The following is a 12,001-nucleotide window of genomic DNA, read 5'->3' as shown; positions in this document are numbered from 1 at the left end:
ATTGAATTGAGGAAACAATACAATTTCATTCATAATACCATCAAAAAATAAAATAATTAATAAATTTAACAAAAGTAGCATAAAACTTATGCTCTGAAATTACCAAACACCATTGAAAGGAACTGAAGAAGATATAAATAAATGGGAAGATGAACCATTTTTTCTGGATTAGATCTTAATAATTGTAAAAATGGTAGTACTCTCCAAATTGGTGTGCCAGATCATATGATCTTTCTTTTTTTAAATTAGAACACTAATTATACAGACCATACAATCTTCTTTTTTTTTTTTTTTTTGCGGTGCTGGGGATCGAACCCAGGGCCTCGTGCTTGCAAGGCAAGCACTCTACCAACTGAGCTATCTCCCCAGCCCAACCATACAATCTTCATCAAAATTCCAACTGACTTCTTTGCAGAAGTTGACAAGCTTATCATAATATTCATTTAGAAATTCAAGGGACACCGAATAGCCAAAACAGTCTTGAGAAACAAAGTTGGAAGACTCATACCTCCTAATTTCAAAATGTACCACAAAGCTATAGCAATCAAGACATGGTAGTACTGGCATAAAAATAGACATGTAGATAAGTGTAGTAGAATTGAGAGCTCAGAAATAAACACCATTTGTAGGGAATTGATTTTCAAGAAGGGTGCTGAGGTTATTCAGTGGGGAAAGAATAGTCTTCAGCAAATGATTCTGGAACATCTGGATAGCCACATGTAGCAGAATGAAGTTGAACTCCTACTTCAGATTATATAAGAAAGTTTATCTCCAAATGGATCTAAAAGCTAAATGTAAGAGTTAAAATTATAAAACTCCTAGAAGGAAAATAGGCATTAGTCTTTGTGACCTTGAATTAGGCAATGGTTTTTAAGATATGACATAAAGTCCAAGCAAGAAAAGAAAAAATAAATGGGACTTCATCAAAATAAAACCTTTTTTGCTTTAGAAGATACCATCAAAAAAGTGAAAAGATGATGGAGATGTAGTTCAGTGATAAGAGTGTTCACCTAGCACACACAAGACCCTGGGCTCAATCCCTAGTACTAACCACCCCCCAAAAAAGAAAAAAAAAAAAAAAAAAAAACTCAAAATAGTGAAAAAACAGTCCACAGAATGGGAAAAAATATTTGTAAGTCATCTGGCTAGAGACTTTTATCTAGAAAAAAGTATGTATATATGTTTATTATTTTATATATAATTTTTTTTGGGGGGGGACTAGAGACTTAACCCAGGGACTTTTACTGAGCTACATCCCCAGCCATCTTAATCTTTTTAATTTAATTTAATTTTGTTTTATTTTATTTTTGGTACCAGGGATTGAACCTGGGGCAGTTAACCACAGAGCCACATCCCCAGTCCTTTTTTATATTTTATTTAGAGACAGGGTCTTGCTGAGTTATTTAGGACTTGCTAAATTGCTGAGGTTGGTTTTGAACTCACAATCATCCTACCCCAGCTTCCTCAACCACTGGGATTATAGGTGTGTGCCACTGTGCCTAGCTTATTTTTTATTTTTGAGACAGGGTCTTGCTAAGTTGCTGAGGCTGACCTCAAACTTGTGATCCTCCTGCTGGGATCACAGGCATGCTCCATAACACCCATCTATCTGGAATCTATACTGAACTCTTAACATCTCAGCAATAAGATAACTCTGTTTTTCAAATGAGCAAAGAATCTGAATAAACATTTCTCCAGTGATGATACACAAATGGCCAACAAACCCATAGAAAAAAGCTTAATGTCATTAATAATAAGGAAATACAACTTTGAACCACAGAGAAATACTATTTCACAACCACTAGGATGACTATACATTTTTTTTTAAAGAAAACTAACATGTTGGTATGGATGTGGAGAAATTAGAAACCTCATATATTGCAATGATGCTGCTGTTGTTGAAAAGTTTGGCAGTTCCTCAAAAGGTTAAACAAAATTGCCATATGATCCAGCTGTTCTACTCCTACCTTATATACTTTCAAAGAATTGAAAACAAGTATTCAAACAAATACTTGTACCTGAATGTTCATAGTAACACTGTTAACAATAGCAAGAATAGAACAGTCTAAATGTCCATCAGCTGATGAGTGGATAAAATGTGGTATATCCACTTAATGGAATATTATTCAGCCATAAAAAGAATGGATTGATTCATGCTAAAATGTGGATACCTCAAAAACACTATGAAGGAAGACAGACACAAAAAATATCACATATAGATGACTCCATTTATATGAAACATCCAAAATAAGTAGATCTGTGGACACAGAAAGCAGATCAATGGTTGCTAGGGGTTGGTGGGGAGAGTGGAATGAGAAGTGACTGCTTCATGAGTATGGGGTTACCTTTCAGGGTACTGAAAAGGTCATGGAGCTAGATGGAGGTATTGATTGCACAATATAGTGAATGTACTGAATGTCACTGTATACCTTAAGATGGTCAATTGTTAATTTTTTAATGTGAATTTCACCTTGATTTTCAAAAATTAAAACATTTACCAACCATAAAAGACAATTTTATTAATAAGTGGAACTTAGTCAACAATAAAAAATTCTGATCCATAAGGCATCATTAAGAAAACTAAAAGGCAAGCCATAAAATGGAAGAAAAAATTTGCAGTACATATATCTAATAAAGGATTTGTATCCAGAATACATAAAGAAATCTACTCAACACCAAAAACACAAAACACCAAAATTTTAAAATGTGGTAAGCCAGGTGCAGTGATGCACACCTGTAATCCCAGCAACTCGGAGGCGGGGGCAGGAGGATTGAGAGTTGAAAACCAGTCTCAGCAATTTATCAAGAACCTAAGCAACTCAGTGAGACCCTGTCTCTCAATAAAATACAAAAAAGGGCTGGGGATGTGGCTCAGTGGTTGAGTGCCCCTGGGTTCATTCCCTAGTACCAAAATAGATAAATAAAAATGTGGTTAAAAAAAAATGCAGACACTTCTCAAAAGAAGATTTACAATAAGCACATGAAAATGTGTACAGCATAGTTACTCATCAGGGAAATGTAAATTAAAACTCAAGGATGCCAGGTGAGGTGGTGCACACCTGTAATCCCAGCAGCTCAGGAGGCTGAGGCAGGATTGCAAGTATGAGAGCAGCCTTGGTAATTTAGTAAGACACTGTCTCAAAAAACAAAACAAGCAAGCTTGGGGATACAGCTCAGTGGTAGAACTCTGCCTACCTGGCATGCCTGGCATGCTCAAGACTTGGTTCATCCCCAGTACAGCAAAAGAAAAGAAACCTCAATGAGATTCCCATTCATACCCACCTGAATAGTTAAAACTTTAAAAAGACTGACAATATCAAATATTGGTGAAGATATAGACCTTTCATACATTGCCAGAGACATATAAAATGGTAAAACCACTTTTGAAATCAGTGTTTTGTTTCGGATACATCCTGTGACCTAGCAGTTTCATTTCTAGGTGTCTACCTAAAGAGAAATTAAAACATGCTCACAAAAAGACTTGTATACAAATGTTCATAGACTTTTCCTTATGTAACAACCTAGAAACAGGGTTTGTGTCCAACAATGGGAGAATAGATACACAGATTACAGTATGTTCATGCAAAGAAATATTATTTGATAATAAAAGGAAAGAAACTTATAAGTGGTGCGTTGGGAGGGGTACTGACTATAAAGAAGCAGAGGGGATGTAGAAATGTTCTTTATCTGGATTGGTCTTTTAGGTACCAAGGTGTATACATTTGTCAAATCTCATTGAACCCTTAAAACCTGCCCATTGCATTTCAGCAAAATTGTTTTTTTGGTAATACAAGCTGGATTGGTGGCATGTACCTGTAGTCCCAGTACTCAGGAAACTGAGCTGGGAAGATTATTTGAGCCCAGGAGTTCAAGATAATCCTGGGCAGCATAGTGAGACTCCATTTAAAAAAAAAAAAAAAAAAAAGTAGGGGGTGTGGTTATAAACAGACAGCCAGATAATATGCAAGAGAGATCATCCATGTTCTGCACAGCCTAAAATATTTGCTGTCTTGACCTTAACAGAAAACATTTGCTGACTCCTATCAATGCACAATTCTGAAGATGAAAGCAGGATCCGTGGATAAAGGGTAGATTAGCAGGAAAAGAAAATCTGAATTATATTTCTGCTAGATTGAGTAGAATGTTGGTGTTTTTCTCTCATGGCTTGTAATTGTGCAGAGCCTCCGATAAGTTCTTGTCCTAGTTTTTTCCTGTGTGTCATCCTATACTCCATTCAAACCAGAGAAGTCGAACTTCTCCATGGGGTACTCATCTGCCCCTGCCCTTGGTATGGAGACTGCCCTTTCTCCTTTATCAGTCAGTCTTCCTTGTCTAAGCCTGTCTAAGTAGGGCATGATCAGTCACTCCCTCTGTGTTTCATAGCACTTGGTTCACTCCGGCAGAATAACATGTAACACACCTGGCACATGGCTCTTCACTGGTCTGTATTCCCCAGCAGACTGTGGGTTCCTTGGGTATGAGAACTAGACCTTAAACTCCTGCTGATAACACCTTGGTGTGTGCTTTTGTGCATGTTTGTAGAACTGAATCAGCCCCTGGCAACCATGGAGCATGGCTTGAACAGAAACCCGAGATAGGCATTCAGGCACAGGCTGCAGGGGGGAAAAGAGGAAGCAAGTTCCCTGGGGCTGATGCATCTCAATTTCATTTCCAGCGGACTGAACAGAGGGATGTGAGGAAAGCAAAGTTGAAAGAAAAGAAGGAGCAGAGTCAGAATGAGGCTTTACTCCAAGCCGTCAAGGTAAGTTCTCAAACCTTAGACCCCAGTCCTGCGAAATCCACTAATCCTGTGATGCCTGCTGGGGACCTTTCTTACCGGAATGACTGTGTTCATTTTCTTTCTGCTTTGGTGAAGCAGTGTGACAAAGGAGCTCAGGCTCTGGAGTCAGACCCCCCCGAGTTTAGTCAGCTCTCCCACTGTGTGCGTGTGCTGGTCTCTGACATACTGAGTGCTGCTCTGGGTCCAGTGACCTCTCCTTTCATCTTCGCCACTGCATCTGAGGGGAGTCTTCTTGCTCCTGTTCTGTTAGCTGTTGAAATAGCCTCAGAGAGGTGAAGAAACCTCACACAGCTAATGAGTGTCAGCCAGGACTTTGCTCTTCATCACTGTGTTGTACTGCATCCTAAGAGGCTGAATTTTTAGGATGTTGCTCTTTTATTCCCTTTCCCTCTGTTTCCTGCATTTTGAAATGAATGTAGTGTGACTCAAATGTTACTTGAACCTTGTTAGCACTGGCTTCATTTCTGTAAAGTACATAATACCCATTGAGAGATTGTGGGATGGGGTGGGTTTTGGTTTGATTCTTTGTTCAGTTAAATCATGCACACATTGAAGGTACTTGTTGACTTTGAGAGCTTAACACTACTAAAACGCACTCCACTTGTCTTTCCAACAAGCAATCTGTTAACACATATTAACAAATAGAATGTGGTACTCCAGATTTCTCATCTAATTTTCATTTACAATGAGAGATTGGTCATTTTCTCAAAGGTAGAATATTAGAATGACAAGACATTTATATACAGACTATTTTTTTAAATTTGGTTTTCTCCTTTAGTTCAGCCTGGCATTGTAGACTTCAGTGAACATGGGAATTACTATCAGTAGTACACAAAGCCATATTTTACTGATTTAGAAAATTTTTTTTTCCTTTGGTACTAGGAATTGAACTCAGGGGCACTCAATCACTGAGCCACATCTTCAGCGCTATTTTGTATTTTATTTAGAGACAGGGTCTCATTGAGTTGGTTAGTGCCTTGCTGTTGCTCAGGCTGGCTTTGAACTTTTGAGCCTCCTGCCTCAGCCTCTCAAGCCACTAGGATTACAGGCATGTACCGCCATGTCTGGCTAAAAATATGTTTATAGATGGACACAATACTTTTATTTCATTTGTTTATTTTTATGTAGTGCTGAGGATCAAACCCAGTGCCTTATATGTGCTAGGCAAGTGCTCGACACTGAGTTACAGCTGCAGCCCTTACTGATGGTTTAACGCAGTCAGCCTACTACAGCCATTGGAGCACAGCCTTGACTGTATTATCTATGGTAGTTCTCACACTACAGTAGCAAAGTTGGTTATTTCAACAGAGACTATTTAGCACTCATTATCTGATTCTTTAAGAAAGTTTGCCAATCCCTGTTTTAAGGGATATCATCAAAAGTAATTCCGATTGCATGTGATTTCCCCTCATGTGCTAAACTTACGAACCTCCACACACATATAAGAGGTGACCCTACTCTTCAGACCCTTGATTGACCCTCATTTCTGAGAGACTGTCAAGATAAAGCCAGTGTTCATTATTTGTAGTATTCAGTGTCCTAGCCAAATTGAAACACTTGACATTTTTGTACAAGGCTACACTCTTAATCTTTTCTTTGCCTTCATACATGCTGATACTTGTGGTGGAATATTATTCCAATCCCCTACCCTCATCTCTGCCTTTGAAAGTCATCATTCAAGGCTTACCTCCAGGGTGGAGATAGCTCAGCTGGTAGAGTGCTTGCCTTGCAAGCACAAGGCCCTGAGTTCGATCCCTAGTACCGCAAAAAAAAAAAAAAAAAAAAAAAAAAAAAAAAAAAAGGCTTACCTCCAACCCCAGTCTGAATTATTCCATTGTCTGAAGTTCCACAGTTCTACTTCTTACCTTTTATTGTAATTATTTCCATAGCTGTCTCCCCACTAGACCATAAAGAGAGGCTTAAGGGCAGGGAACCATGTCTGCTCCTCTCTGTGACATGGTCCAGGTGGTAGATGCCTCCTGAAGGTGAGTTAAACAAATGGTGTCTACTTGCCAGGCTTCAGGGATCATGATGATCAATCATGTGTAGAGCTGGCCCTCAGGGAGCTTACATTGTTAGGTTTCCTTATTTCAGTGAAAAGGATTTCTGCCTTCCAACATAATAAGGTTTTGGTGTGCGCCAGGCTAGGAACATCAAGCTCGTCTCTGAAGCTGTTGGTGAGGATGAAGATTCAGCCTCAGAAGGCATAGGTGAGATTTTCCTGGATGGACTTAGCTCTGAGAATCCCTATGGAGCCAGGCTGAGTCTAGATGAGCAGGGCAGGCTGAGCTGGCCTGTGCTCTTCCTATACCCGGAGTATGCCCAGTCGGACTTCATCTCTGCTTTCCATGAGGACTCCAGGTAATCACTTGCCCAAAACCTTCTACTTTGGCTTGCATGCTCTCTCCCTCTGGTCTTCTTATTTATTTATTTATTTTTTTGGTACTGGGGATTGAACTCAGGGGCACTCAGCCACTGAGCCACATCCCCAGCCCTATTTTGTATTTTATTTAGAGACAGAGTCTCACTGAGTTGCTTAGCACTTCATCATTGCTGAGGCTAGCTTTGAACTCGATATCCTCCTGTTTCAGCCTCCTGAGCCACTGGGATTCCAGGCATGCGCCACTGTGCCCGACTATCCCTGTTGTCTTGATAGGTGGGACAGGTGGAGTTTTGATTGAGAAGGGAAAATAATAGTTTAGAGGGTTTCATACAATCTGATTTGATATAACCTCTACATCCTGTAGTGAATTGAACTCCTATTAACTAGGTTTTAATGACAGACATAAGTCTCACCTTGGGCTGGACTGGTCAGTGTAACACCACAGTATAGTGTTTGCCAAAGCGTGGCACACCTCTTTGGTGAAGCATGAAATCATTTTAGATAGTACACACAGTAATTTAAGTGTATATTTATTAGAAAAAGTATAAATAGCACATTTATCTTGTAATTTCATTGGGTTAATGCTTAGAATATGGCTAAATATGAGAAATGTTTTTAACTCTTGAGTGTGTTTAAAGAAATTATGCCATAGGATAAGTGATATGCATATACCACATTCTGGGCACTACTGTCAGAATGAATAAACCTGCTTTGTGTTTTATACATTCTTTTTATCTCTGTGAATTGGTGTCCAGGGACTGATGTGGGAAAGTAGATCTTGAGTTTTTGATACCCAGAAAGTACATGTTACATCCTTAGGTTTATTGATCATCTAATGGTGATGTTTGGTGAAACACCCTCTTGGGACTCAGAGCAAAAATACTGCCCTGATAATCTGGAGGTAAGAGAAGTTTTATTTTGTTCTTCTATGAGATTTTATTTTGTGTAAGGGATAAGGCAAGAGAGATTGACTGCTTCTTTTTTTTTCTAATTTAAGGTATAAATAACATTTAACATTTTAATCATTATTAGGTACACAGTTCAGTGGCATTAAGTACGTGCACATTGTTTTGCAACTTCATCCTTCTCTAGAAGGTTCCATAATCCCAAACTGAAATTCTTCACTCATTCAACAATAGTTCCCCATTCCACTTTCCTCCTAGTGCCTGGCAACCACCATTCTCTTTCCTGTCTATGAATGTGACTACTCTGGGTACCACACATAAGTGAAATTGGAAAGTATTTGTTCTTTTGTGTCTGGCTTATTTCACTTTGCTAGTACCTTCAGGATTCATCCATGTTGTATTATATGTCCTATTATGGTATGTGTCAGCCTTCCTTTTTAAGGCTGAATAATATTCCATTAGTGGGATTAAAAAATAGTCAGTTTACAGTATAAAGATTATATCTTTTTGTAATCATTTAAGATTAAGATGCCACCTGATGTCCTAACGTCTTGTACTTGTGTATGTGTTTCCTACAAGGACATTTTTCTTCACAATCTCCAAATAGCCCTCAAAGTCAGGGAATTAACATTGACAGCATGTTGCTCTCTGGTCCTTGGGCTCCACTCAGGCTTCACAGGTTGTCCAGGAATGTCCTTCCCAGCCCTGGGGCCTTTTAGAACCATGCTGGGCATTCAGGATCATGTTCTTCTCTGCACAGAAGTGTTCCTCAGACTTTTTTCCACTTTTTTAACTTCTGTGCAGATTGTAGACCATTTATGGAGTGCCTGTCAATGGTTTGCCTCATGTTTCTGTGACTGAATTTGGGTTTTGCATATTTGGCTGGAATATCACAGAAATAATGAAGTGTTCTGATTGCATTCTATCAGGTGGTACCTGATTTCAGTTTTCCCATTACTGAAATTCAGTGATCCCCTGATGGAAAGGGTTGCCTGGCTTCTCTAATGTACAGTTACTCTTTCTCTTTTATAATTATAAGTGTTTTATAGGGAGTTTATTTTGAAATGATGTAAATATCCCATTGCTCCTCAAACCTTCAACATTTTTTTTATGTTAGCAAATTTGGGGCTACTTCTTTTATTCAAATTTCTTTATAATGTGCTACTCTGATTGTTTATTTTATGCTTAATTGTCCTAGATTTGGCTAGTGGGAATCTCTTCAAATTTATGTCCTTTCGACTTTACTCCATTTATTAAGCACTTGCTTTCTGGCACAAGATGTTCCAGGTTCTGAATGTGCTTTCCTTGCCCTAGCTCTGAAATCAGCCATTTTCCCCCAAGGAGCCTTGGATCTTTCTGGTGAAGCCAATAGCTCTGTGCAGTAGATGTGCTCTTACTATGCAGGGAGGGGTCTCTCTGCTCCAGTGCCTTCTCAGTGCCTCCTAGCTAGAGAATCTCTACATGTGTGTAAAAACATGAGGTATTTCCAGTTCTAATCCATCACCACAGGATTTGTTTTTCCCTTTTTATTTTTGTAACAATGACTTCAGTATTCTTAATATGCTTCCTTGTCTAATCAACCCCCTTGCCTGTCACGAGCACTGGCCCCTCTCCTACACGGAACAGTCCTCAGCTTTCTGGACTCCTGACTCTGTCAGGCTGCTGCCCCAGCAGGACTGTCTTCCTTGTCCTCTGCAGAATCTGACATCCCTACAGGTACTTCTTCCTCATCCTGCTTGAGTTCTAACTATACAGGCCATCCTCTGCCATGACTACTTGCCCTCTTCAACCTGCTTGTGTCCTGATAGTCCATTTCAGACACCCTCCTCATCCCACTTGGGCTCTGACCCACCCTGGACAGCCATCTTACAGAGAAGCCCTTCTCACCTTGCTGAGGCTGGCTGGTTCCCAGCACGGCCCCCCTCCTCCACTGGTCCAGCTCTGACACCCCTCACCCTTGGCAGACATCCTTCTCACCCTGCTCAAGTTCTTTGTTCTGGGCTACTATGGCTTTCTTCCAGCCCCACAATGGCTCTAGGACTAAATTGTTAGGGAAGAAAAGGTTACATGGGCTTGGGCTTGAGCCTTGGCTTCTCTCTTTACTACTGGTGACACTGAACCTTGGTTCTGTCTTTGGAGAGTGGAGCAGCTAGCCTTTCTCATGGTGTCAAGGGGAGGGCAGAGTGCAACTCACTCAGTCCCACAGTAATGGAAAGAGCTTTTCAATTAGCAACGGTTGACCTTAACATGCCTTGTGCTGCTGAAGCTCTTTGTTTCTGACTCTCACTCCATTAATCTTGCAGGTCTATTTTGAGGATAAGGATGGGGAAGAACTATACCAGGTGCCTCCCAAGAGCACCCTACTGCAGGTGCTGCAGCACCCCAGGTGAGCAGCTCCATGGGGCTGAGTAGACTAGGGAAGATGCCCAGGCACCTCCCCAGGGGTACAGCCAGTTTCTCATTCCTCCACTCAGTGATCACCTTGCACTCTTCTCCCTTCTGCCCTGGCACAAAGCTGTATGGGACAGCAGCCATGGGGACTGGCTGGGCCCATGAAACCCAGCTGTTTGCCAAACAGGTTGCAATGCGATGACAGTCGTTGCACTACAGCCATGAGGCCCCCAGGCCAGGGGAAGTGAACAGGCTGGTTTCATAGGAAAAGAGTATATAGGAGTTCTAGATCGTAGCAAGAGTGAAAGTGTAATCAGAAGAAGTTGGTTGTTAGCATGAGAAAAGGGAGAAAGAGACTCTGAGGAAACAGGTAAACAAAGGGAAAATAGAGCAAGAAAAGTAAAGAAATAAAAACTTAAACATTTTCAAAAGGAGGAAAAAAAAAAAAAGAAATCTGCAGTATAACAGTCATATAGTATTCAAACCTCCCAGTCTTCAGTAGCCTGATGCATGAGAGGTACCTGACAATGAGCTTTCAGTCTCCAGCAGGTGTCTCAGGATGGAATTTGCCCCACCTAATGATGGGAGCTACCGCTTCCAGGATAATCCAAGATGGCTGCTCTGGCTTCCAAATGTGTTGGCAAATGGGGAGCTGCAGCTCGGGGGTGTGGGTGTGGTTGGCTGGTGTTCCTGGAGGTGGGGTGCAGTTGGTCTGGCAGGAGTCTTGGAGGCGGGGTGTGGTCAGTCTGGTTGAGGGATCCTGGAGGCAGGGCACTGTCCATTGTTCTGGGGGTCCTGGCAGCTGGGCATGGTGAGTTGGTCCGGGGGTCCTGGAGGTAGGGTGTGGTTGGTCAGGCTGAGGGGTCCTGGAGTTGGGGCTCAGTCAGTCTGGCCAGGGGTCCTACAGGTCCTGGCTGTTGTCTCAAAATGGTGACAGCTATGTGTAACCAAACCTGTAGGTACTGTGACAGTGAACTTCCAGGCAACAACAAGCAGTGGTGATCCACTGATGGTCTGTGGTCGGTCTGCTGGCTACTGGCAGATGATTGGCAGGTGGACCTCGGGCGGTGGGTGATGGGTAGGTGAAAGGCAGGCAATGGGCAGGCAAGAGGCAGGCAAATGGCGGATGATAGGTGCCTGTCAGTGAGCAGTCTGCACTCAAGAAGTAGTCGATATGCTGGCAGACTGCAGGTGATCGCAGTAGACAAATGGGGTAAACAGCAGGGGATTGATAAGCAGCAAAAACTGCCTGACAAAGAAACAGATATCCTCTGCTTGAAACCAGAGTTACAGGAGCGACAAGGAATGCAGCCTCCCTCTAGTCTGCCATCTTGGCTCTCTGAACAGGCTGGTTTCAGAAGGGAAAAGCTGCCTGGCTTTTGTACCTAAGGGCAGTGGAACAGAACAGCCTACTTTTACTAATTGTACCTTTGTCCCCTGATACTGCCATGTGAAAGGGCATTGGCTTTTGAAGTCAGAAACCTTCATTCACCATGTGACCCTGAACCCACTCTGCCTCCC

General features: G+C 41.4%; 1 protein-coding gene across 2 annotated transcripts in view; it reads left to right on the top strand.

Moving 5' to 3' along the window:
* Ttc4 (tetratricopeptide repeat domain 4) overlaps positions 1-12,001 on the top strand; it is a 31,682-nt gene that overhangs the window by 15,437 nt on the left and 4,244 nt on the right. Inside the window, exons 6-9 of one of the 2 annotated variants that reach the window (XM_047548670.1) lie at positions 4,676-4,762; positions 6,945-7,162; positions 8,004-8,085; positions 10,393-10,475. In XM_047548670.1, coding sequence (XP_047404626.1) covers positions 4,676-4,762; positions 6,945-7,162; positions 8,004-8,085; positions 10,393-10,475 — 470 coding nt within the window. The remainder of the gene's footprint in view (positions 1-4,675; positions 4,763-6,944; positions 7,163-8,003; positions 8,086-10,392; positions 10,476-12,001) is intronic. The other variant, XM_047548677.1, reaches the window with a different exon arrangement.

This window comes from Sciurus carolinensis, chromosome 1 (assembly GCF_902686445.1).
Source record: "Sciurus carolinensis chromosome 1, mSciCar1.2, whole genome shotgun sequence".
NCBI classification, from domain to species: domain Eukaryota; kingdom Metazoa; phylum Chordata; class Mammalia; order Rodentia; family Sciuridae; genus Sciurus; species Sciurus carolinensis.
The sequence above is the reverse complement of the archived record's forward strand: the minus strand, read 5'-3'. Positions and strand labels throughout refer to the sequence as shown.